This window comes from Rhinoderma darwinii, chromosome 5 (assembly GCF_050947455.1).
Source record: "Rhinoderma darwinii isolate aRhiDar2 chromosome 5, aRhiDar2.hap1, whole genome shotgun sequence".
NCBI classification, from domain to species: Eukaryota; Metazoa; Chordata; class Amphibia; order Anura; family Rhinodermatidae; genus Rhinoderma; species Rhinoderma darwinii.
Window position 1 is genome coordinate 265,766,612 of NC_134691.1, and position 26,960 is coordinate 265,793,571.

At 41.4% G+C, this 26,960-nt stretch overlaps 1 protein-coding gene across 1 annotated transcript in view; it reads right to left on the bottom strand.

The window, feature by feature from the left end:
* The window catches only part of LOC142651877 (acyl-CoA dehydrogenase family member 11-like), a 260,668-nt gene that overhangs the window by 48,933 nt on the left and 184,775 nt on the right, over positions 1–26,960 (bottom strand). The window contains exon 14 of the mRNA XM_075827102.1: positions 299–365. Within this exon, the coding sequence (XP_075683217.1) occupies positions 299–365 (67 nt within the window). The remainder of the gene's footprint in view (positions 1–298; positions 366–26,960) is intronic.

Genomic DNA, 26,960 nt, shown 5'->3' on the forward strand with positions numbered 1-26,960 from the left:
CGTAGAAAGGGAAGAGAAGTGGGATAGTCAGCAAGGCATAAATTAGTAACTTCCCATAGGTTTCAATGGAAAGCGCCCAGCACATATGTGTCTTGGCTCTCCTTGCTTCTCTACCCAATTGTGGCCAGGATCTAAAGCACAACATGGGATACAAGTGTTCTGTTCTACCGACAGGTAGGGATCCTATGTTTATCGTCAAATTACTTCTTTAAGTTCCATAACTCCCTTAAAATGTTTTCCTTTTCGTGAACATTTTTTAACAAAACTGCTAGAATTTCAGGTTTTTCTCAATGTGTACCTGGAGGAGGAGGCATTTCTTGTTTTACCCATTACAATCGCTACTTTGCAATTAAGGTTACCAGCACCTACAGAAGAGGGATAAAAAGCAAAAGTAGACGTAAAAAATACGTACAGCAAATACAGATCAGTGTCAGTGTTCATGATGAATAACTCTAATTCTAGCCATATAGTTTCAATTTTAGAAATATATCGTGATTGTTTTTTTCTTTTTGCTTCTGGTTCCAGTTCTTATTTCTGCTAAGTTCATTCAATTCCGAGAATGGGCTGAGAATTTATTCTGCCACGTTCACCTATCACACTAGTGATGTAGGTGGGTTTAATATGATGGCACCCATTGCGTTTTTCATGTACGTGTCTTATTTTTTATAATGCTTGTTTGCTTATTATTAAATATTAATTTTCCCAAGAAATATTTTTGGAGTCCATTTATACAAAGTTGAAAGATTGTTTCCTGCAAGTGGACAAATAACATTATTCCCCATGGAAGTTCTTCTCTGAAATGTCAACATATTGTTGCCAGTAGGAAGTTTACTCAATTCTGGTAAATGGTATATACTTGTCCTTCTCAATGAATAATGCCTCATGCACACGACCATTGTGCCACTCGGGCCGTTTTAGAAAAATAGTCCGAGATTCTGATCCGAGGAAAGATAGAACATGTCCTATCTTTCCTCGGATCACTGACTGGACTCGGATGGCACACTCGGTCGTGTGCATGAGGCGTTAGAATATCACCAAAAAGTTAATTTATTTCAGTAATTCAATACAAAAAGTGAAACTCATATATTATATAGATTCATTACACACAGAGTGATCTATTGCCAGCATTTTTTCCTTTTAATGTTGATGATTATGGCGAACAGTTAATGAAAACCCCAAGTTTTGTCTCTCAGAATAGTTAAATATTGGGTAAATGTTGAGGAATGTAGACTCAGGGTATGTTCACACGGCCAAATTTCAGACGTATACGAGGCGTATTATGCCTCGTTTTACGTCTGAAAATATGGCTACAATACGTCGGCAAACATCTGCCCATTCATTTGAATGGGTTTGCCGACGTACTGTGCAGACGACCTGTTATTTACGCGTCGTCGTTTGACAGCTGTCAAACGACGACTCGTAAAAATACAGCCTCGTCAAAAGAAGTGCAGGACACTTCTTTCAGACGTTTTTGGAGCTGTTTTCTCATAGACTCCAGTGAAAACAGCTCCAAAAACGAGTTGGTAAAAAAATGAGTTGGTAAAAATGCGAGTTGGTAAAAAACGTCTGAAAAGCAGGGTCTGTTTTCCCTTGAAAACAGCTCTGGATTTTCAGACGTTTTGGTTGACTACGTGTGAACATACCCTCATGGTGTCACATTCTAATCAGCTAATCAACACAAAACACCTACAATGGTTTCCTAAGCCTTAAACCCCTTAATGACCAGCCTATTTTAGACCTTAATGACCAAGCTATTTTTTGAGTTTTTCAATCGTCGCATTCCAAGAGCTAGAACTCTTTTATTTTTGCTTCGACATAGCTGTATAAGGTCTTCTTTTTTACGGGACAAGTTGTATTTTTTAATAGCACCATTTATAGGTACATATTATTTATTGATTAACTTTTATTTACTTTTTGGGGGGGGGAATAGAAAAAAATCTGAAATTTCGCCACCCTTTTTTGCGTCCTAAATCTACGCCGTTTACCGTGTGGTATAAATAACACAATAATTTTATTCAGCGGGTTGTTACGATTGCAACGATACCAAATTTGTATAGTTTTTGTATGTTTTACTACTTTTACACAGTAAAAACGCTTTTTTTTTCAAAATTATTTGTTTTTGTGTCTCCATATTTGAAGAGCCGTAACGTTTTTATTTTTTCGCCGATGCGGTTGTATGAGGACTTTTTTTTTGCGGGACGACTTGTAGTTTTTATTGGTACCATTTTGGAGTAGATGCGACTTTTTGCTCACTTTTTAATCACATTTTTTTAAAGTCAGGATTCACAGAAAACAGCAATTTTTCTGTCGTTTTTTATTTAATTTTTTACGGCGTTCACCGTGCGGGTTAATTAATGTAATAGCTTTATAGTCGGGGTTGTTACGGACGCGGCGATACCAAATATGTTTAACTTTTTTACTTTATTTTGGTTTTTCAATAGTAAAGCATTTTGTAAGGGGAAAAAGTGGGTTTTTCATTTTTTTTTCACATTTTTTTTTATTAACTTTATTAAACTTTTTTTTAAAACTTTTTTACTAGTCCCACTAGGGGACTTTAATATGCGATTCTGCGATCGCTATTATAATACACTGCAATACTTCTGTATTGCAGTGTATTACTGCCTGTCCGTTTAAAACGGACAGGCATCTGCTAAGTCATGCCTCCGGCATGATCTAGCAGGCATTCGCTCCAGGCAGACCTGGGGGACTTTATTAGGCCCCCGGCTGCCATTGGAGACACAGACACTTGGCGATCGTATCGCCGGATGTCGGTGGGATGAGAGGGAGCTCCCTCCCTCTCTCCAAAACCACTCAGATGCGGTGCTCGCTATTGAGCACCGCATCTGAGGGGTTAAACGGGTGAGATCGATACTAATATCGATCTCACCCGGCAGAGCAGGGACGGCCCCAGCCCCCAGCTACCTCTGGCAGCTGAGAGGAGGGAGATTTGACAGCTCCCTGCTCTGTTTACTTATTCCAATGACGCAACGTAAAAAGTCTATGGCATCGGAATAAGGCCCGTTAGTGACCGACGTAAAAACACGATGGGCCGGTCACTAATGGGTTAAATGGTCCAACAGTCTGGTTCAGTAGGCTACACAATTATGGGGAAGACTGCTGTCTTGACAGTTGTACAGAAGACAGTCATTGACACCCTCCACAAGGAGGGTAAGCCACAAAAGGGACATTGCTAAAGAAGCTGGCTGTTCACAGAGTGCTGTATCCAAGCATATTAATGGAAAGTTGAGAGGAAGGAAAAAGTCTGGTAGGAAAAGGTGCACAAGCAACAGGGATAACCGCAGCCTTGTAAGGATTGTCAAGAAAAGGCCATTCAAGAATCTGGGGGAAATTCACAAGGAGTGGACTGCGGCTGGAGTCAGTGCTTCAAGAGCCACCACACACAGACATATCCAGGACATGGGCTACAACTGTCGCATTCCATGAGACAACGTCAGAAGAGTCTTACCTGTGCTAAGGAGAAAAAGGAGCGGTCTTTTGCTCAGTGGTCCAAAGTCCTGTTTTCAGATGAAAGTGGCACTTAATCCAAGTTGCTTGCGGTCCAGTGTGAAGTTTCCACAGTCAGTGATGGTTTTGGGAGCCATGTCATCTGCTGGTGTTGGTCCACTCGGTTATATCAAGTCCGCAGTCAACGCAGTCGTCTACCAGGAAATTTTAGAGCACTTCATGCTTCCGTCTGCTGACAAGCTTTATGGAGATGCTGATTTCGTTTTCCAGCAGGCACCTGCCCACACTGCCAAAAGTACCAATACCTGGTTTAATAACCACAGTGTCTCCACTTTATCTCCACTCATCTTTACCTTGGTGATGGAGCCGTTGGCTACTTCCATTAGGTCATCTGTTGCAATTAACGGTGGGGGATATATCTCATAAAATTGGCTTATTTGCGGATGATGTGCTTATTGCTATATCTGACCCTGAGACATCTCTATTAGAGGTCACTAAGATATTGGAGGCTTTTAGTGCAATTTCAGATTATAAGCTTAATGTTACCAAGTCTATGGTTTTGAGTATGAATATTTCTCGTCTTCTTTTGGACTCTCTCCAGAAGAAATTTCCGTTTGTTTGGGTTGAGCACTCTTTCTCATACTTAGGAATACAACTTACCTACCCCACCTCTCTTTTATATAAATATAATTATATACCATTGGTATCTGCGATGGAAGCAGACTTATCCAAGTACATGAAGTATGAGGCATCATGGGTAGGGAGAAACTCTGCGGTTAAGATGATGATCCTCCCAAAAATACTATATCTATTTAGAAATTTACCTATTCTGCTATCGTTATCTTATCTTAAAAGACTCCAAGGTATAATTAATAAATATATATGGAAAAACTCCCGCCCTAGAGTAGCTGCGGAGGTATTATACCAACCAATTATTAAAGGGGGTTTGGGTCTCCCGAACTTGGCTCATTATTATTATGCAGCAATTTTGGATCAAGCCAGAATGTGGAAGACTAAAGTTCCTATGAAACATTGGATTTCTATGGAAAAGGAATTACTTGATGGATCTTCTGTAGAAGCGCGCATGTGGCTATTGTCCACTGGTGCTAAAATATCTAAATCTTCTTTTTTAACGATTGATGCAGGGCTCCAGGTCTGGAAAAAATTTACTGTTATTCACCCTATAATCCCGGTGAGATTTTCTGATCTTCCTCTTCGACTGCTTCCGCTTCTGATACCTGATATTGATATCCAAAATTGGCTGTTGTCCGGCATTGAGTGTATTTCTGACATTAAGGAGTGAACTCATCTAATGGCATTTAATGATATATGTCTGAAGTACAACATACCCCGTAGAGACTTCTATAAATTCTCTAGAATACGTCATTTGTTGAGTACATTGCCTCCTCTGATTGATTCCCCTAAAACGCCTTTTGAATTGGCATTCACTAATCTGGATAAAACATGCAAAGGGATATCAAAAATTTATAAGGTATTGTGTGAGGGTTTGCTTCGGGAGGAATTTCCTTGTCTGGGGCATTGGGAGAGAGATCTGGGAATCCCTATAAGTACGCAGGATTGGGAAGCCACTTTCAATCTAGCTTGCTCTCTCTCTAAGTGCGCTACACATTTGGAAGCGTCTAGGAAAATAATGTATAGGTGGTATTACACTCCTAGTCGTTTGTCGCGAATATATCCAACATCATCAGATAGGTGCTGGATGTGCCTCACTTCTAAGGGTACCATCCTCCATATTTTCTGGGAGTGTACAGTGGGATTGGTGGATTTCTCTCCAGGTGTCAGAAACGTACTTTTTCATGTATTGCTGTCTGCAAAAATATTGATTGCAAAATACTGGAAATCTACAAAAGTGCCTAGTATGAGTGAAGAGATTTTATATGTTAACAATAATTGTGCTATGGAACACGCTTTAGCCTCTATTCAAGGGTCCTACGCTCGTACTTCCTTATGGGATCTGTGGACTGACTCTACTTACTCCGACATACTCTTATGATTACCTTAGTCGAATATGTGGTCAATTTGTCGTGTCTGGATCCGGAGTTTTGTTTGTTTGTTTGTATGGTTTGTTTTTTTCTGTAAAAAATTTGATCCTTATCCCAATGCTTTGTTTCCAATGTTTCATTGCTGTATGTAAAGATTAGATGTATACTGGATCAATAAAAATCTGTTTATTAAAAAATAACCACAGTGTCACTGTGCTTGATTGGCCAGCAAACTCGCCTGACCTAATCCCCATAGAGAATCTATGGGGTATTGTCAAGAGGAAGATGAGAGACTCCAGACCCAACATCGCAGATGAGCTTAAGGCTGCTATCAAAGCAACCTGGGCCTCCATAACACCTCAGCAGTGCCACAGGCTGAACACCTCCATGCCACGCAGCATTGATGCAGTAATTCATGCAAAAGGAGCCCTGACCAAGTATTGAGTGTGTGAAAGTGATTAAAATGTTTAAATGATTACATGTTGCATAGACTCCATCTTGTATGGTGGCGACCATTTTGGATAGTTGGAATCCATCTTGTAGCCTGAAGGAGCCATTTTGAGATGAATAAGTTATGATTGCTTTAAAAAGCTAAAATATCTATGTCTTGAAACAATTCTATGTTATGTGTTCTCGAGTTGAATGTTTTTATTATTTTTGTGTGATAAGGAGCTGATCATCCTTGAGCGTCTAGAGAAGGACGTTTACCATAAGGGAGAGGTCAGTCTGATTCTTAGCCTTGGAGAAGAGGTTTGGTTAATATAAGGGAGGGGGTAGTCGGACTCCTAGCAGGTATGACACGATATATTTTGGGAACTCATAGTTTCACACTTCAGATGTTATGTAAGCATATGATTGGTTCAGGACAAAACATATTGTCATTACATGCTATTGGCTAAATGAAATCCAAATTAAGGTCATATTGTAAACAATGTAGATGATTGGCTGCTCCTACTTCGAAAGATATTATTGTAATGGTTTGATGAATAAATGGCGGAGAAGGATTTTGAGCATACAAAGCATGGTCACTTGTGTCATCTTTTCTGTCGCTGGAGGCCTGGCGGTATTGCATCAATGAATATCAAAAACCGGCCAGTATGTAAGAAGCTTATTCTTACAAAACATTGTTCACTCATTCATTGCCGAGGCTGGAATTAGCGGTCTTGAAGTCACATCTCATGAATGCAGTAATTTATCCAGAGGTATGTTAAAAGGTATTTGTTTGATGAATGATTGCAGATACGTACGTTATCTTGAGTTGTTGTACAGATGTGTGAATCTTGAAGTTCATGGTATGAGAGACTTTTTGCCAGCATTGAACTTTGAAACTGTTAAGATTGTGAGAACAGAAGCTATGAGGAGTGAGTGCGTGAACCCCCTCCTGTGGAATGTGATGACGTAGTAAAAAAAACAAAAAAAGAGAGAAACTTGTGTAGAAGTAGTGTGAATCCATTGCGTCCAGCTGTCTGTGTGTAAGATTAGAAAGCTGAATGCTGTGTAGTGAACCTGCAATGAACTGTGCTGTTTGTATTTGTCTATTGATATACGTCTTTTGGAAATTTCATTCATTATTTGGCTGTTGTGTAGGAACGGTTAAGGATCAAAGGGGAATGTTATCCTCTTGCCCATTGTTTCTGAGAGAGCTGAGAGTCGGGGATGCCTGGCTCGGCGAGGTACTGTGTCTCCATAAGGTGAAACAAATTGCCCGTAGTTGGCAGAGCTGAGAGTTACAGACCACTGACCAGAGTTACAGAACCCTAACCCAGCAGAGATGAAGACTGTCCGTAGGTGACAGAGGTTGGATTTTCGTAGGTGATATCCTGTAGTACTTGTAGTACTGTCAAGGACTTCTGTGGTAGTCCTGATAATGGAGAAGTCGGAGAGCAGAGCAACAGGGGAAGCCCGATAGTGTGATAAACAGCCAAAGATTATTGTGACAAACAGGGGAAGAAATACGCTATAACAACTAAAAAGAGATCCTGTAATAATCAGGTTCTTTGTCAGGATTGTAGTAGTCAAATGAATATATGAAAGTGAATGTGAGAAGTGTGTATGTACCATTACCCAGTGCGATAGGGAAAACTTTGTTGTTTTGAATAACCATTGATATGCTTCTGGCACACTGCCAGCTTGTAATATTATGTGTAAGGGTCCTTTAAAACCACCAGTTGTATGCATTGTCAGACTGGCATAAGGTAAGAATCAGTACAGACTGATTTCTAGCATGCATTTGATAATCCGGCTTATTGACTTCGAGTCTGTAGTAGTATAACATCAGACCACTGGAAATGAATACCGTTGTAACATAACAATCTGTGTTCAAAGCAAAGAATGACCCACATGTGTCGTAGTAGTAGAACTACCTACACAAATTACAGTGAAGGACATTGGTATTGGCTCAAACCCAAGGCCCCTAAAGAAATGATTACTAAAACTCCTAGACCCAGATATGAATAGCAAGCTGTCAAACAGTTGGAAAAAATTGTTGAAAAGGCTGGCAGACAAAAGATTTTTGTTTGCACGTGATAAATAAATGGTTTGTGCCAAGTTGAATAAGGAATCGTGGATGGCCAGGATTTATTACAGGTGGTTACAAGTAAGTTGGTGTGAGGGAGATGTGAGACAGGTGTAGATTTTGTCGGGAAGAGTGAAGAATACGGAGCAGTCAGGTATATTGCAGTGACTAATGTGGATCAGAATGGGGGGAGTGTAATGTGAACAGGGGTGATATAACATGTGTGCAATGTGAAGTCTAAAAACAGACTGATACCAGATTATACAGGGTGGACCATTTATATGGATACACCTAAATAAAATGGGAATGGTTGGTGATATTAACTTCCTGTTTGTGGCACATTAGTATATGGGAGGGGGGAAACTTTTCAAGGTGGGTGTTGACCATGGCGGCCATTTTGAAGTCGGCCATTTTGTATCCAACTTTAGTTTTTTCAATGGGAAGAGGGTCATATGACACATCAAAGTTATCGAGAATTTCACAAGCAAAACAATGGTGTGCTTGGTTTTAACATTACTTTATTCTTTCATGAGTTATTTACAAGTTTCTGACCACTTAAAAAATGTGTTCAAAGTGCTGCCCATTGTGTTGGATTGTCAATGCAACCCTCTTCTCCCACTCTTCACACACTGATAGCAACACCGCAGAAAAAATGCTAGCACAGGCTTCCAGTATCCGTAGTTTCAGTTGCTGCGCATCTCGTATCTTCACAGCATAGATAATTGCCTTCAGATGACTCCAAAGATAAAAGTCTAAGGTGTCAGATCGGGAGACCTAGGGGGCCATTCAACTGGCACACGACGACCAATCCACTTTCCAGGAAACTGTTCATCTAGGAATGCTCAGACCTGACACCCATAATGACATAAATAACTCATGAAAGAATAAAGTAACGTTAAAACCAAGCACACCATTGGTTTTTCTTGTGAAATTCTCGATAAGTTTGATGTGTCACATGACCCTCTTCCCATTGAAAAAACTAAAGTTGGATACAAAATGGCCGACTTCAAAATGGTCATAGTCAACACCCAGCTTGAAAAGTTTCCCCCCTCCCATGTACTAATGTGCCACAAACAGGAAGTTAATATCACCAACCATTCCCATTTTATTTAGGTGTATCCATATAAATGGCCCACCCTGTACATTGAACAGGTATTGCATGGATTGTACTGATGAGACAAGTGCCCACAATATTGCACTGATTTTGGATTTTATATTGTATGGTCTTATTTTTAATAGTAGTACTGTGTAAAATTTTTAGTGTCTTGTGTATGGGGTTAAATTGGAGTCATTCCAGAAAAGCATTGGTGTGAAGAAAAGGGGGGTTATGTGTGTGAGGATACAGGAGGAGACAGGCTGCTGGCTGGTTACAGTGTGAAGGAGTGTGTCTTATCTCTACACATGCTGTTCTGTAGTTAGTACTCAGAGAGAGTAAAATTACAAAATATGGACTGCTGGAGTGTGTAGCGCTACGCTGCATATTCATATCATAAGATTTAATGTTTTTAATGTTTTGAAGTTTATTCAAATGAATTAAAATACAGATATTGTGAGATACGGGGTCTTGAAAATGTATGTACCCCTACTGTTCCCTACACCCACATATAGTCTATTGGTTTTTAGTAATATTAGCAGATATATTATTTTCTATTTTATTGGATAAAGAATTATAATTGTTATTTTTGTTTTTACACATGCATAGGAAGTGGTATAGTGCTGCCTAAATGCTGTTTTTGAAAATGTGAGATGTTTTAAAAGTAAATGGTTGCAAGGTATCTAAAAGTCACTTTTGTTCCAGGCTATAGTGCATTACAGTGGGCCAAACTACTGCCCCCCAGACAGAGTGCCAGACATTATTATGTTGAGATATGTCGTTTTGAACCCTGCTACATTACTTTCGCTGAGTTCAAGAAGGAGGGAGTAGTGATGAGACTGATCAGGTACAATTTTACAATTTTATTTTGTATTTTGTTTTGTTTTGAATTAATGAATTTGGTTCTAGGAGGTCTACAAAATGTGTATGAGACCCTAATTAGTAATTCAGATTAAATGTGTAAGAGAGTAACCTAAATTTTGAGTTTTTCTGTGTAGATGGTTCCAGATTTTTTGTAAAAATAAATTTTGTTGTGGTATTAATTTGTGCTATTAATCAGGTATCTTTAGGACCTGATGGGGGTGAGATTCTCAAGTGTTCTAGGTTATCAGATGAGTGTGGGGAAGTGTATAACATTTGTTTTTTTATTTTTGAGAATAAAACTCCACCCTTTTGAAATAGTCTATCTATATGCAACATGTGTTTCCAATGTAAATTTGTAATGTAGAAATACTTAATCATATGCAGTATGTACAAGACAGGATACGAGGCACAAGGTAAATTATCCGGAGACCACTCTCACCTTCTTGTTGATCTCAAGAAGCAGAGCTGGAGGTGCTCGCTGAGGCTTGTAAACTGGCAAAAGGTAAAACGGCCGACATTTACACTAACTATAAGTACCCTTTTGGCATCGCCCACAATTATGGGCCCATTGGTAGTAGGACCTTTGTTGGATCATAGGGTAAGCCAATTGAGAGAGCAAGAGGTGACACACCTGATAACAAGAGTATGTGCATCCAGGTATCAGTAAATTGGCTTGTCCCTGGTTTCAACAATGCCACCACTAGGTTGTTAGCAGCCTGCATGATGTGCGCACGGCATGACATAGGTAAAACAGCAAAGGTACCTATGAAAAGCGCACCTGGGTGTCTTTAGGTTTGAGAAAGTTGCTGCCCACGGCCTGTTATATCTGCAGGGGTAAAGGTCCCATTAGGACAGTAAGTGATAGTGCAACACAATTATGACCAATACATGTGCCGTGGTAGGAGAAGTTTGGATTATTGCCAACATTAGTAGGTTTAGCAGTAAAGAATGCTCATAATATAGAGAAAGTGGCAGATTTGACAATGTTACAGAAGATGTTTGATGTTTTGAATGCTGCCCAAGGGGGCATGTGCATGTGCCAAGTAGTTGACCCAGCATGTTGCCATTATATATATCTTTTTGGCATTATGCAGGTCAAGTATGACATAGAGCAAGAGTGGCCAGATTGGTTGTCATGCCTAAACCCCTCTAACTGGTTTAAGGGTATTGGGGGATCGATAATTGGTTGTTCCAGAGTGTCCCGCAGGTTGTTTTATTATGTATTGCATTATATTTGCTTCTGCACCTCATATTTTGAGGCCTGCCAAAACTCTTGCAATGCTTTGCAACAACGGTTAAAATAATTACCCACCAGCCTGGATCCTTTGATCAAGTATATGTTATTTGTGAAATGACTATGGGTTAAGTAAGTCCACAAGGGGGATAATCCCTCCTTTAAGTACCTGGCTTGGATGCAAAATGTCCTCAAATAAACAAAAGGTGGGAAATGTGAAAGTGATTAAAATGTTTATTTGATTACATCTTGCGTAGACTCCATCTTGTTTGGTGGCGACCATTTTGGATAGTTGGAATCCATCTTGTGGCCTGAAGGAGCCATTTTGAGATTATTAAGTTATGATTGCTTTAAAAAGCTAAAATATCTATGTCAGCAGCTGTCTTGAAACTATTCTATGTTATGTGTTCTCGAGTTGAATGTTTTTATTATTTTTGTGTAATAAGCAGCTTATCATCCTTGAGCGTCTAGAGAAGGACAATGTTTACCATAAGGGAGGGGTCAGTCTGACTCTTAGCCTTGGAGAAGAGGTTTGTTTAATATAAGGGAGGGGGTAGTCTGACTCCTCGATTACCTATGATTTGGAACTGGATAAATCACTGGAGGGCGGTATCGGTTGACATACCCAATACAAATTTCAGTCTAATATATTTTGGCCCATGATTACGTTAAGAAGTGCATATACTGTACATACTTTTCAGTAGGCGTACATTTCGGTTTTAAAAATCTTTTTTGAAATTGGGCTTTATATAATCTAATTTTCTGAGAGACTAAATTTTGGGTTTTCATTAACTGTTAGCCATAATCATCAACATTAAAAGAAAAAAACTTTTTTAATTGAATTACAAAAATTTAATTAACTTTTGGATGATATTCTAATTCATTGAGAAGGACTAGTACATGTCACAAAATAAAAGCCAGATTTTTAAACGTGTACATATTCGAACATCACACAGGGCAATTGAATGTTATAGGAAAATCTACTGAAGGAGAAAAGTACAAGCTCAACAGGCTAAATACTAAATATAAATCTGACTTCTAGATATTCTACTGCCCCATGGTAATTGACTACAGCTTTTCACTACATATGTATCGCCCAAAAAAACTATTAAAACATGAAACAGATAAAACAAAACAGTTGCACAGTAGGTAGTCTTGTAGTTCATAAAATATGGTAAGAATATTTTTTAAGTGAAATATAGCTTACAGTAGAATATTGACCCCTTCCCGCTGCGGCCACTTTTGACCTTCCTGACAGAGCCTTATTTTTCAAATCTGATATATCTCACTTTATGTGGTAATAACTTTGGAATCATTTTATCAATCCAAGCGATTCTGAGATGGTTTTCTCGTGACATATTGGATTTTATGTTACTGATAAAATTTGGTCGATACATTCAGTAATTAATTGTGAAAAACACAAAAATTTTGTGAAAATGTTTTAAAAATGTGCATTTTTAAGAATTTAAATGTATCTGCTTGTAAGACAAATAGTTATGCCACACAAAATAGTTGCTAATTAACATTTTCCCATATGTCTAATTTAGATTAGCATAGTTTTTTGACCATCTTTTTTAGTTTTCTAGGACATTACAAGGCTTAGATATTTAGCAGAAATTTCTCACATTTTCAAGAAAATTTCAAAAAGCTATTTTTTTTTTGGGACCAGTTTAACTCTGAATTTACTTTGAGAGGCCCATACAATACAAACCCCCATAAATGACCCCATATTAAAAACTGCACCCCTCAAAGTATTCAAAACAGCATTTAGAAAGTTTCTTAACCCTTGAGGCATTATATAAGGATTAAAGCAATGTAGAGGTGAAATTTACAAATGTTATTTTTTTTTTTTTGCAAAAATTCATTTTTAACTTTTTTTTTTTGTAACACAGAAGGTTTTACGAGATTTTGGGGCCTTCTTTTTATTAGATTATATTTTAGCTACCATGTCAGATGCCAAAACAAAAGAAACACCAAAAAAAAAGACCCCATTTTAGAAAGTACACCCCACAAGGAATTAATCTAGGGTTGTACTGAGCATTTTGATCCCACAGGTGTTTTATAGATTTTATATAGAATTTGGATGTGAAAATAAAAATGTTAAAATTTTTCCAATAAGATGTCGATTTAGCTATCAATTTCCACAAGAAATAAAGAAGAAAAAGCTCCCCAACATTTGTAAAGCAACTTCTCCAGAGTAAGTATATACCCCATGTGGTTATAAACTGCTGTTGGGGCACACGGCAGGGCTTAGGGCTTAGAATGGAAGGCGCGCCATTTGGCTTTTGGAGCGCAGATTTTGCTGTATTGGTTTCTCTGCACTATGTCACATTTGCAAAGCCCCTGAGGGACCAGTAAAGGGGAAAACTCCCCAAAAGTGACTCCATTTTGGATACTACACCCCTTGAGGAATTGATCTAAAGGTGTAGTGAGCATTTTGACTCCACAGTGAAAATAAAAAAAATATATATTTTTTCCAATAAGATGTAGCTATAGTTTAAAATTGATCCGTGATCCGTGGAAAGATGGAACATGTTCTATCTTTCCATGGATCGTAGAGTCTGGTCCGTTTTCATAACCTGATTCCCCCACTGACATGAATGGGTTTGTGAAAATTATCGGGTGGCACTCGGATGCGGTCAAAAACGGCCCCAGTGGCACTTAGTCATGTACAAGAGCCCTCATCCCCTTCCCGCAAATGGATGTGACTGTACATCCATGTTAAGGATAGCTTAAAACAAATGAATGTACAGTCAGGTCCTGAAGATGAAGCGGGCACAGGAGCTGTGCCCATGCCATCTGCAGTGGGTGCCGGCTGTAATTTGCAGCTGACATCACACTACAATGGCAGGGATTGGAGTAATCTCCGATCACCTCCGTTTAACCCCTTAGATGTTGAAGTCAATAGGGACCACAGCATCTAAATGGTATCTAGTGATCGCGGGGTGCCGATGGTTGCTATGACAACCAGGAAACCTGGCAGTGGCCTCATGGTCGGCCATGTGCAGAAGCCTATTAGGTCTTGCCAATGGCAGCACCTTCTAGATTAACGGTCAGTTGAAAAATTACAGTTACAATGCACTGCACTACATACTTAGTACAGTGTATTGTACAGGGGATCAGAATATCAGGCCTTCAAATCCCCAAGTAAGTGTAAAAACTAATTAAAAAAAAAAAGGAAAAAAAGGTTTTGGAAAAAATAAATAAATAAAAGTTTTAAGTAACAAAAACAAGAATTGCGCCGTTTCCCCGTTCAAGTGCTTTATAATTGGAAAAAAATGAAACAGTAAAAAAATCCATACATAATAGGTACCCCTGCGTTCGTAATGGCCTGAACTATAAAAAAAAAAAAATCTGCACTGTGAACACCGTAAACAAAATAAAGTAAAATAAACAATGATAGAATTAATATTTTTTTCCACCTTTTCTCAAAAACAATCGAATAAAAAGTGATCAAAAGGTCACAAGTACCCCCAACTGATACCAACAAAAACTACAGTTCGTCACACACACAAAAAAGCTCTCCCTCAGCTCAATCAACTGAAAAATAAAAACGTTATGGCTCTCAGAAAATGGCAACACTAGAAAAAAGTATTTTTAGTGTGGGAAAGTAGTAAAACGTAAAACTATTTGGTATCACTGTAATCGTATAGACCAACAGAATAAAGTTAACATGATGTTTATACTGAATGGTGAACGATGTAAAAAAATAATAAAAACAGTGCCAGAATTGCTGTTTTTTGGTCTCCTCTGTCCCAAAAACATAGAATAAAACGTGATCAAAAAAATCGCATGTACCCTAAAATGGAACCAATAAAAATTTCAGCTCGTTCTACAAAAACCAAGCCCTCACACAGCTCCGTCAATGGAAAAATAAAACATTCTCACTCTCGGAACGCAATGATTCTGTATGATGGCCCAGACTAATTTTTTAGGTCCAGTAGTTTTTCAACATAAACCCCACGTCACCATTTGTAGACCCTGTAGATGCAGTGGAGATGTGGACACTTTAGAGCTGCTTATAGGGCTAGTGAAGGAGTCAAAGATTAGGTAATGCTGGAGCGCAGATATTTTGTACAATGCACTGGATTTATCATATAGCCGTGTCCCATGGTACGTAAAGTTTTCCATGCACATTGTACAAATGGCATTGTATAAGGCCCTATTCACACATAGTTTTTTTTCACACGTTTTTTGACGCGGAAACCGCATCAGAAAACGCGCCAAAAAACTTCCAAAAACGCCTCCCTTTGATTTGAATGGGAGGCGGAGGCGTTTATTTTCTTCCAGCGAGCAGTAAAACCGGTTAGCGAGAAAAAGAAGCGACATGCCCTATCTTCGGGCATTTATGTCTCTGACCTACCATTAACATCAATGGGTGGTAGAGAAAGCGTTTTTTTGCTGCAATTTTGCCCGCTGCGCTCAATGGCTGTGGGCGAAAAAGACGCAAAAAACGCTATGAAAACCGTGGCAAACGGCATGCAGGCAGATCAAAAAACTCTGTGTGAACATACCCTAACACATTCTTGCTAGCCCAATGTGCAAGTCAGTTGGGAATATTCCTTTAGTTTTAAGAGGTAATTATCAAGGCCCTAATATTTTGGAAACGGGGAGGGCTCAAGCACGTCTGCCCAAAAACGTCATCATCTCTGCTGAAGGTGAGGCGGCCTTATTGTAGCAGGCAATACTTTCTCAGCAAAGTCCCCCAAACTGCAAACAAGGGAATAACCCCAAAAAAGTGCAGTGTGTGTTTCAAAAAGAGTATAAGAAAGGACACCATTTATCAGTGCGACACCTAATTTACCCCATAATTACATCACCGTATTATGCACTGATGTACACTGCCTAGCTTATATATGCCACCAGATTATAAACTGAAATACCGGTAAAACCCCAAACAAATTTACTGCCAAACAAAATCGTTGCTCCATAAGCCAAATGGCGGTCCTTCTGAGCCGGAAGGTGTGCCCAAACAGCAGTTAATGAATACATATGGGGTATTACTGTACTCTGGATAACCTGCTTAACAATTTATGGGGTGTGTGTCTCCAGTGGCACAAGCTGGACACAACATATTGGGCACTAAATTGGCATATATATTGAAAAACAGCAATTTTCAATCTGTAACAACTATTGTGTACTAATTTCTGCAATAAAACCTGTGGGGTCAAAATGTTCACAATACCTTTAGATGAAATTCTTGACCGATGTTTCCAAAATGGGGTAATTTTCCTTGGGGTTCCACTGTACTGGTACCACAGTCCAATGGTGTCCGAAAACTGATCTTGTGAATCTCCACTCCAAAAACCAAATTGCGGTCCTTCCCTTTAAAGCCTTGCTGTGTGTCCAAAAAGCATTTTATGACCACATTTAGGGTATTATCTTACTTGGAAGAAATTGCATAACAAATTTTCGGGTGCCTTTTCTCGTGTATTCCTTGTAAAAATTAAAAATGTTTAGCTAAAACTACATATTATTGGAATTTTTTTTTATTTTCACGACCCAATTCTAATAAATTCAGCAAAAACCTGTGAGGTCAAACTGCTCACTATACCCCTAGATTAATTCCTCAAGGGGTGTAGTTTACCAAGTGGACAAAAATGACAGAGAGGCAGCACTTACAAAAAGAATAGCTGCTTTATTCAACCGTGCAACGTTTCAGGCCAGCAGGAACTCTCTCAAGCATGAGAAAGGTCCTTCTGGACTGAAACGTTGCACGGGTGAATAAATCTGCTATTCTTTTTGGAAGTGCTGCCTGTCTGTGGTTTTTGTCTACTACAAGGGACTGTGGGCCAGGTTCTGTTGAGGCGTGCACCCACACTTCAGGTCCAGTGATGTGGAGTCTGTCCATTTTGGTTTACCAAGAAGAGTCCCCCTTCAGGGGTTTCCAATGTACTGGTACCAATGCATCATGGTGCGAGAAAGCAATCCAGCAAAATCTGCGATCCAAAAGCCAAATGGCGCTCCTTCCATTTTGAGCCCTACTGTGTGCCCAAACAGCAGTTTATGACCACATATGGGGTGTTTCCCTACTCTGGGGAAGTTTTCTTACAAATGTTGAGGTGCTATTTATCCTTTACTTATTGAGAAAATGAAAAATGTTAGGCAAAAACTACATTTTATTGGAAAAAATATATATATTTTTTATTTTCACTGCCCAATTCTAACAAAATCTATGAAACACCTGTGGGGTTAACATGCTCACTACATCTTTAGATTAATTTCTTGTGGGGTGTAGTTTTTTATATGGGTTCTTTTTTGGGGTGTTTCTTTTGTTTTGGCACCACAAGACCTCTTCTAACTTGACAAGGTGCCTAAAATATATTCTAATAGAAAGAAGGCCCCAAAATCCACAAGATGCACCTTTGTTTCTGAGGCCGGTGTTTGAGTCCAGTAGCACACTAGTGACACATGTGGGATATTTCTATAAACTGCAGAATCTGGGCAATAAATATGCAACATGGTAGGCTTAGATACAGGGCCCATGTGTGATTCTGTCTGGTGGGCCCTGTATCTAAGCCTACCACATAGTAGGCTTAGATACAGGGCCCCATCATACAGTAATCTGATACTGCATAAGATTGCTGTCTTCTGGGGAACTCTATCTAAGCCTAATATTTGGTAGGCTTAGATACAGCGTCCAACAGACAGTATCACACACGGGCCATGTATCTAAGCCTACCACATGTGTTACCAATGTTTTTGGGGTTTTTGTGCTTTTTTTACAGGTTCAGTTGTTGGACTGCGTCGGATTCAAGGACTACTTCGATGATGTTTTTTTTTATTTTCATTAAAATGATTAATGAGGGTTGTGTGTTTTTTTATTTCAATAAAATATTTTTTCTATGTCTTTATATTTTTTTTTAAACTTTATTACTACCGCCATAGTAATGGCCCCTTATTGACGGCATCCATTACTAAGGCAGGACTTAGTGTTAGCTGGTGAAAAGGCTAACAATAACCCCCATTATTACTCCGGTACATGCTAGCCTGCTGCTGCTATGTTTTATCTATCTGGCTGGTTCTGAAAAATGGGGGAGACCTCATGTCGTTTCTAAAAAAATAATAATAATAATTAGAAAAAACGTTGTTAACCATTTTATTGAGAGTAAGAAAAAGTAGTCCTCTAATCCGTAGTAGTCCAACAACCGAACCTGTAAAAAAACACAAACACACAATTTGTTTTGTAACAAATAAAAAACAAAGCAATTAGTATACTTACCTTTCCTGGGTCCTGCGCTGGTGCCGGAATGTCAGCGAGCTGGGCACTATATAAATTGCTATAGGGTCGTTGTGCTACAGATAGGTCTCATATATATATATATATATATATATATATATATATATATATATATATATATATACACACACGTTTTTACACATATGCATGCAGCCCACACATTTTTTTTGGGGGGGACATATGTATTGGAGCTGTTGCCCCTGATGTTTTAGGACCTTAGCGACGCCCCTGGCTGCTAGTGGTGCATTGTTGGGTCACTTAGGAAACCCAGTGATGCAGTTGAAAGCTGCGGGCCGTCGGCCATGAGAAGAAGTTGGGGGAGGGGGCCAGGAAGGACTTTTGCATCAGGGCCCATGGGCCTTTAGCTACGCCCCTGGCGACCATTTAATACATAGTCACCAGGAGTCATTTAGAGTTGTAACTGTTACCTAATAGAAGATGGTCTCAAGCAGGGGATTCCCCTCTATTATGTTCATATGCCCTAATAAGGGACAAGGGCAGGGGCCCTTCTAATGGGACAGCCTCTTCAACGGTTATTTCTACCTTTGCAACCCATTTATTTTAATAATGTTTCATTGCGTCTAAACAACAAAGCTATGATGCGATTATCCTTAGATAAATATATCCTACCATTTTGTATCTACAGCTTCTATGCAGACATTTGTGTGTCCATGGTTACTGACTACAAAAAAAACCTGTGTAGTCTGATCCTGCAGCTGTGCTCCTTCTATCTGTACTCTTCTTCTTGCTCACGTATTTTCAGTAGGGGACTGATAAAAGGAAGTATGACTGCTGGATCAGACTATACAGGGTTTGTTCTTGATATTTTTTTTATTATCATGGCCATTAATACTTGAGCAATTTCGATGCATTACACCAGATGAGTATAAGAAAGTCAAAGATAACCTCTAATATCTGAAATCATTTACATGTTACCAGTTTCATATTGGACATTAAGTGTTAACATCTAAACCAACTACGTATGCAAATATTATTAAAATCGTTATTGCCTGCAGCTTTAGATAAGTTTATATATTTAACTAGGTGATTTTGTATACACTTTGCTTTCAAAGAGCATTATTCCTGAAACAGCAGTAAAATAAAACAAGGAGGGAGAGATTTATCTTGTTCTGTCAATGACAAAAAGGGCTTGCAATCATTAATTTCCCTGGATTTACATGCATTCTCATACATAGTTACATAGTTGATAAGGTTGAAAAAAAACGCAGGTCCATCATGTTAATCCGAATGAAGGCAAAACCCCCATGAGGTTGATGCCAATTGCCTCATTAGGGGAAAAATTCCTCACTGACTCAATCATGGCAATCAGAATAAATCCCTGGCTCTATGTACCAACTCTAGAATCTAGTACTCTTAAGCTGTAATATTATATTTTTCAAGAAAGGCATCAATACCCTTCTTGAACTTGTTCAAAGAATCAACCATCACAACGTCCTGTGGCAGATTCCATAGTCTCACTGCTCTCAAAGTAAAGAATCCCGGTCTGTGATAGTGGTGAAAACTTTTTTCCTCTAGACGTAGAGGATGTACCCTTCTCCTTGATACAGTCCTAGGTGTAAAAAAAATTAGAAAGATCTCTGTACTGTCAGACGAAGGCTTTGGCCCGAAACGCGTGTCGGAGTGGAACGCCAGGCAGGTTTTATCTCTTCCTACACTAATGGGTAAGATGTTCCTAGGCACAGTATTCTATCCACATACTCTTGCATGCTTATCGTTTGCTGTTTGATAGTTACTTACACTGTGATATCCACATGGGTGGGCTCCCTATGATCATTACAACCATAGATGTGGGCTTTTCAATTCAAAACACTCAGATTTCACCTCTCATGCTGAAATGATGTTTATGTGCTGTATGTATTAATACATGTGACTTAGTATTCAAGCTTGTATAGCCTATTTTCTGCCTGGCATCCATACTTCCATCATGTGGCAATTATCTCTGTTTTTAATGAGTGTTTTTTTATATTTTGTATCCAATAAAATGTATGCATTTTATATTGACACTGGTGGATCATAGACTCCACTTTCTTGTAGGTTTTCAGTTCCATTTAGTGAGTTTCCACAATTCATAGCATGTGTAGATTGGGCTGTATAGGTCCGTCCCCCAACATATACTGCATATTACAAATATGATATTTTCTTTGTTATGGGGTGGAGGGTTTTGGTTGTCCTCCATATTGGTTTTGCCAATTACATATTTGTACATTGTAATTAGATCACCCCTAAGCCACCTTTTTTCTAAACTGAATGGCCCCAAGTTTGATAACCTTTCTTGGAACTGTAATCAACCCATTCCCTTAATTACATTGGTTGCATTTCATTGCACCCCTTACATTTATCCACATTAAACTTAATTCCAACTCTCTCTGTAGTATTACATTATCCTCCTCTGTGTGGATTACTTTACAGAGCTTAGTGTCATCTGCAAATACTGAAATTATACTCTGTAAACCCTCTACAAGGTCATTAATAAATATATTAAAAAGAAGGCCCAATGCTGACCCCTGTGGAACCCCACTGGTAAATGTGACCCACTCTGAGGATGTACCATTAATAACCAACCACTGGTTTCTATCACTGAGCCAGTTGTTAACCCAATTACACATATTTCCCCCCCAGTCCCAGCATTTAAATTTTATATAACAACCTTTTATGCGGCACAGTATTAAAAGTCCACTAAAAAGATACACCATATCCACAGCCTTACCCAGGTCCAGTCTAGAACTTACTTCCTCATATAAGCTAGTTAGATTAGTTTGATAGGACCGATCCCTCATAAACTTATGCTGATGCTGTGTTAACAGTTTATTTGCATTAAGATACTCGAGAATAGCATCTCTTAGGAAACCCTCAAATATTTTACCCACAATGGGTGTTAAACTTACAGAACTATAGTTTCCGGCTCACTTTCTATGTGTTTGCTCGATTGTCTCTCACTGAGTTTTTCAGGTGTTTCTTTGTTGAAAGGGATGGCTGAACTGTGGGTGTAGAAGCCATCTTATCTCTAAAGGCATCAAATGAAAATCTCCGCCCTTATCGTTGTTTCTCTAAAGAAATTTCTCTTAAGCGGAACAGAATTATTCCAGACTCAGACTCAGGACTGCTGGTGGTGAAGTCAGCTTTAGAAGAATGGCGACATCTGCTGGGGGGGCTAAACATCCTATTACCCTGTACACGGATCATAAAAACCTGGAATACTTTCAAGCTACCCGGAGACTAAACCCTCGACAAACGCACAAGTCTCTGTTCTTCACAAGTTTTGTGCTCACATACAGGCAGGCTGACAAGAATTGTAGGATCAAGGGTACCAGAAAAAGACGTCCATGCTCCTCGTCTGACTAAGGACTACCTCAAGAGACATTATAATATTGCACACAAAAGATGTATTAAGGGGGCCCTAGAAGGGGCAGTACTGTTACAGACCTCTCCCCACTCCAGCACTGCTTGTCGATGGCTTCTTACCGTCTCGTCAATGGGTGTGCTTTTTTTAAAGTAGGCAAGGGCCTCCTGACCCTTGCCTGAGTATCAATGTACTGTTCCTGGATCCTGACTTTAGCCTTCATATATTCTTCCATAGCCTGCCGTTGCTTAACTGTGCCTGTGTTTGGACTCTGCCACTCTCCGCTCCTGGCACTACTTGCCTTGTGTTCGCCTTTCCTGTTTAACTTCAGGCCTGGACCTCTGATTCCAATTTACTTGATAAATTTGTTGCCTTTCATTGACCACCTGGCTCTGACTCATGGCTGCTGTCTGACTACCCTCCTGTGCCTTCATCGCTGTTGTGTCTTGCTGCCAATCTGTGACTACTCTGAGGACCACGACCTAGGCAACCGACCGGTTAAATCCAAACTTCCATGTGTGGGTCCCTGGTGAAGAACAGGAGGATCCCTTAGACTCCACACCTTACTTTTGTAAGAGACATACCAAATGCAGTGCCATGGTTCCACTTTTCAGGGTAAGGCCTACCTAACAGATGGTAACTATAAAATGGGGGCATTTACTGCGTCTAGAGGAGAGGAGGTTTCTACATCATCAAAAATTAATTCTTTACTGTAAGAGCAGTGAGACGTAAGAGTGTTAGAGGAAGCTAGTTAATTTATTAAAATAATTTAAAAGGGGGCTGGATGCCTTTCTTGGAAGATACACTATATATAAAAAAGTATTGCAACACGCCTCTTAATCATTGAATTCAGGGGTTTCATTCAGTCCCATTGCCACAAGTTAATATAATCAAGCACCTAGCTATGCAGTCTGCCTTTACAAACATTTGTGAAAAAATGGGTCATTTTAAAGAGTTCACTGAATTTGAGCATTGTACTGAAACAGGGTGCCACCATTGCAAAAAGTCAGTTCGTGAAATTTCACAATCAACTGTAAGTAGTATTGATGCAAAATTGAAGCCTTTAGGAACCACAGCAGCTCAGCCACGAACACAGGTCCGCCATCAGGGGGGTATTACTGGTACTCCCGTCAGGGGCCCGGCCACATGGATGAAGTAAAAGGGGCCTGCCGGGCTGCCGTCGCCCCCCCCCTCGGACTGTTGCCCCCCCCCTCGCAACGCTCACGGGCCCCCCCTCGCAACGCTCACGGGCCCCCCTCGCAACGCCCGCGGCACCCCCCTAGCGACACCCCCCTAGCGACACTCCCCTAGCAACACTCGCGGCAGCCCCTGCATACCTGTTGTAGCTTCACTGGAGGGGAAGATGCAGCATGTGCTGAAGCTGCGTGTGGAGATCCCGCCCCCCAGTTCCTCTACACTGCCGACAGGACATGCAGGCTGGTGAGTATGTTCCCCTATCCATCCTGATTCCCATCCCCCTGACCCCATTTGTAGATTGTATAAAGTTGGTTAAAAAGTTTTTGGGTATTTTTTCATTTTCCTAGCGCTTTTTTGCCGCGATTTTCGTAATCGCGGCAAAAATGGCGCAGTTTTGCCGCGATTATATAAAAATCGCGGCAAAACCGCGTGATTTGTGCCGCAATTACGAAAATTGCATTAAAAAAAGATACAAAACATGAAAAGTGCTGTTAGGCTATATTCTCACAGTGCGGTCAAGTCACGTTTTTTTGCAAAAATTGTGGCAAAAAAATGGGATTTCACCGCACTGTGTAACTAGACTAAGGCCTTATTCAGACGGCCGCATTCGGTCCATGACATATGGAGCGTGTATCGGCTGTATCTCACAGGCTGACCACAATTCATGGTGCCGGACTCCTAGCATCATAGTTATCAGTGTTGCTGGGAGTCCCTGCCTCTCTGCGGGAATACTGTCCCATACTGTAATGATGCTTTCAGTACGGGACCGGGGACAGTATTCCCACGGGAAGGGAGGGACTATGATCATAGATAACTGTGATGCTAGAAACCCGGCTCCCTGAACTGTGGTCGGTCCGGGAAATATGGCCGATACACGGTCCTTATATCACAGACCGAACATGGACATCTGAATAAGCCACTTACTTGCCTCCTATTTTTGGTGCGGATTGTGCACCGAAAATTCACTACAAATGACAATATAAGGCCTTATTCACACGAACGGGTTATACGTCCGTGATACTTATTACGTCGCACGGACTTATGTTAGTGAATGGGGCCGCTCAGACTGTCAGTGAATTTCACGCAGCGTGTGTGCGCTGTGTAAAACTCACGACATGTCATATACTTGCCCGTGTTTCGCGCAGCACACACCCATTGAAGTCATTGGGTGCGTGCTAATCGTGCACGGCACACGGAAGCACTTCCTGGTGACGCGCGTGATTCGCGCTACACAGGGCCGCCATCAGGGGGGTATTAGGGGTACTAGTGTAGGGGGCACGGCCAAACTTAATTGAAAGGGGGGCCCGGCAACTGCCGCGACTTGCCTTTGGTAGAAAAAAACAGGCCCCTGCAATGGGGCCTGTTCTTTTCAGCAAAACAATGTCGTGAGCGGCGGGCCCCCCTCTCGTCAAACACCGCCGTGAGCTGCGGGCCCCCCTCTCATCACCGCCGCGAAACACCGCTTGCGCGCGCGCGCGTGAACGACCGCAAGCTCGCACCCGCGCGCGCATGACCGCGCCCACGCGCGAACGACCAGGCGCGCCGCCGAGAGGGAGGCGGTGCGCCCGCAACACAAGTCCGATCTACGGGGAAGGACAGCCACACAGGGACAGCGGCGCACAGTTTACTTACCTGCTGGCCCGCCTCCGACTCCGCCTCCTCGTCCGACTCCGCCTCCTCGTCGTCCTCCTCGTCCGACTCCGCCTCGTCCTCCTTCTCCAGAGCGTAGCTGCGTAAGGAGAGGGGGAGGAGTCTAGTTGTTGCGCGGCGGCAGGAGTTCTACGATCCCCGCCATTTTCTGGAGCCTGGAGGTCAAGGACGACATCTGGACCGAAGACATCGCCTGAAGAGGACTGGAGTGGGAGCAGCTCTTCTGACACGGTGAGTAAAGTGTCTCAAAGTGCTGTTTATGTATGGCCCTGTTCACACAGAGTATTTTGCAGGCCGAAAAAATCTGCCTCAAAATTCCTTAAAGAATTTTGTGGCAGATTTTGACCTGCCCACACTATCTTGCCGCGTTTTTTGCTGCGTTTTTTGCCCGCTGCGATTGAGGACAGCAGGCAAAAAACGCAGCGAAAAATGCATTTTCTGCTTCCCATTGATTTCGATGGGAGGTCAGAGGCGGAACCGCGGCAAGAAAGGACGTGCTGCTTTTCCTTTTTTCCGCGACTAGCTCCCATTGATTTCAGATTAAATCAATGGGAGGCGGTTTTGGAAGTTTTTTGGTGCTGATTCTGACGCAGTGTCCGAGTCAATATCAAGGCCCAAAAACTCTGTGAACTGGGCCTTATTGTTAGGGCTTATTCAGACGAACGTGTAATACATCCGTGCAACGCGCGTGATTTTCACGCGCCTCGCACGGACCTATGTTACTCTATGGGGCCATGCAGACTGTCAGTGATTTTCACTCTGCTGCGACTGTAATACGCTGCGGATTTTCCACAATAAAATGTGTTGCATAAAATCCGCAGTGTTCATGCCTAGTGTGTTCCTACCCTAAGGCCGGATTTACACGAGCGTGTGCTTTTTGCGTGGCGTTTTGCGCATGCAAAAGGTCCATAACAGCTCCGTGTGTCAGCAGCGTATGATGCGTGGCTGCGTGATTTTCGCGCAGCCGCCATCATTATGACACTCTGTATGTTTGTGGCACGTGGTGCTTTTCTGTTTTCATTCATAGTTTATACTGCTGCGGAAGTGCTGGGCGTGATTTTCACGCACCCATTGACTTCAATGGGTGCGTGATGCGTGAACAATGCACAAATATAGGACATGTCGTGAGTTTTACGCAGCGGACACACGCTGCATGAAACTCACTGACAGTCGGCACGGCCCCATAGAGTAACATAGGTCCGTGCGAGGCGCGTGAAAATCACGCACGTTGCACGGATGTATTACACGTTCATCTGAATAAGCCCTAACAATAAGGCCCAGTTCACAGAGTTTTTGGGCCTTGATATTGACTCGGACACTGCGTCAGAATCAGCACCAAAGAACTTCCAAAACCGCCTCCCATTGATTTAATCTGAAATCAATGGGAGCCAGTCGCGGAAAAAAGAAAAAGCAGCACGTCCTTTCTTGCCGCGGTTCCGTCTCTGACCTCCCATCGAAATCAATGGGAGGCAGAAAATGCATTTTTCCCTGCGTTTTTTGTCTGCTGTCCTCAATCGCCGCGGGCAAAAAATGCGGCAAGATAGTTTGGGCAGGTCAAAATCTGCCTCAAAATTCGGTGCGGAGTTCGCGGGTGCGCATGCGCGGGAGTTTGCGTGTGCGCGCAATCGGTCGCACGGGCGGCAGTGTTTGACGGCCCCCATGACGACCCCCATGCTACCCAGGGCCGCCATCAGGGGGGGTATTATGGGTACTGATGTGAGAGGCCCGGCCAAACCTAATTGAAAGGGGGGCCCGCAGCTCACGACATTTTTTTGGTGAAAAAAACAAGCCCCATTGCAGGGGCCTGTTTTTTTTTTCTACCAAAGGCAAGTCGCGGCAGTTGCCGGGCCCCCCTTTCAATTAGGTTTGGCCGGGCCTCTCACATCAGTACCCATAATACCCCCCCTGATGGCGGCCCTGGGTACCATGATATGGTGCTGGACGGAGTACCGTTAACAGGCGGTGCCACGGTAGGGGGGCCCAGAAAATTTAGCTGTAGGGGGCCCTGAAATTCCTGATGGCGGCCCTGCACGAACAGACCGCTTAAAGTAAAAGAGCTGGGTCGCCAAGGGCTAAAGCACATAGTGCATAAAAGTTGCCAACACTCTGTTGGCTCAATAACTGCAGAGTTCCAAACCTCTGGTATTAACATCAGCACAAAAACTGCGCCGGCATCTTCATGGCGTGGGTTTCCATGGCCGAGCAACTGCATGCAAGCCTTTCATCACCGAGCGTCAGGTGGAAGGGTGTAAAGCATGCCACCTGTGGACTCTGGAGCTGTGGAAACATGTTCTGTTAAGTGACGAATCACGCTTCTCTATCTGGCAATCTAATGGAC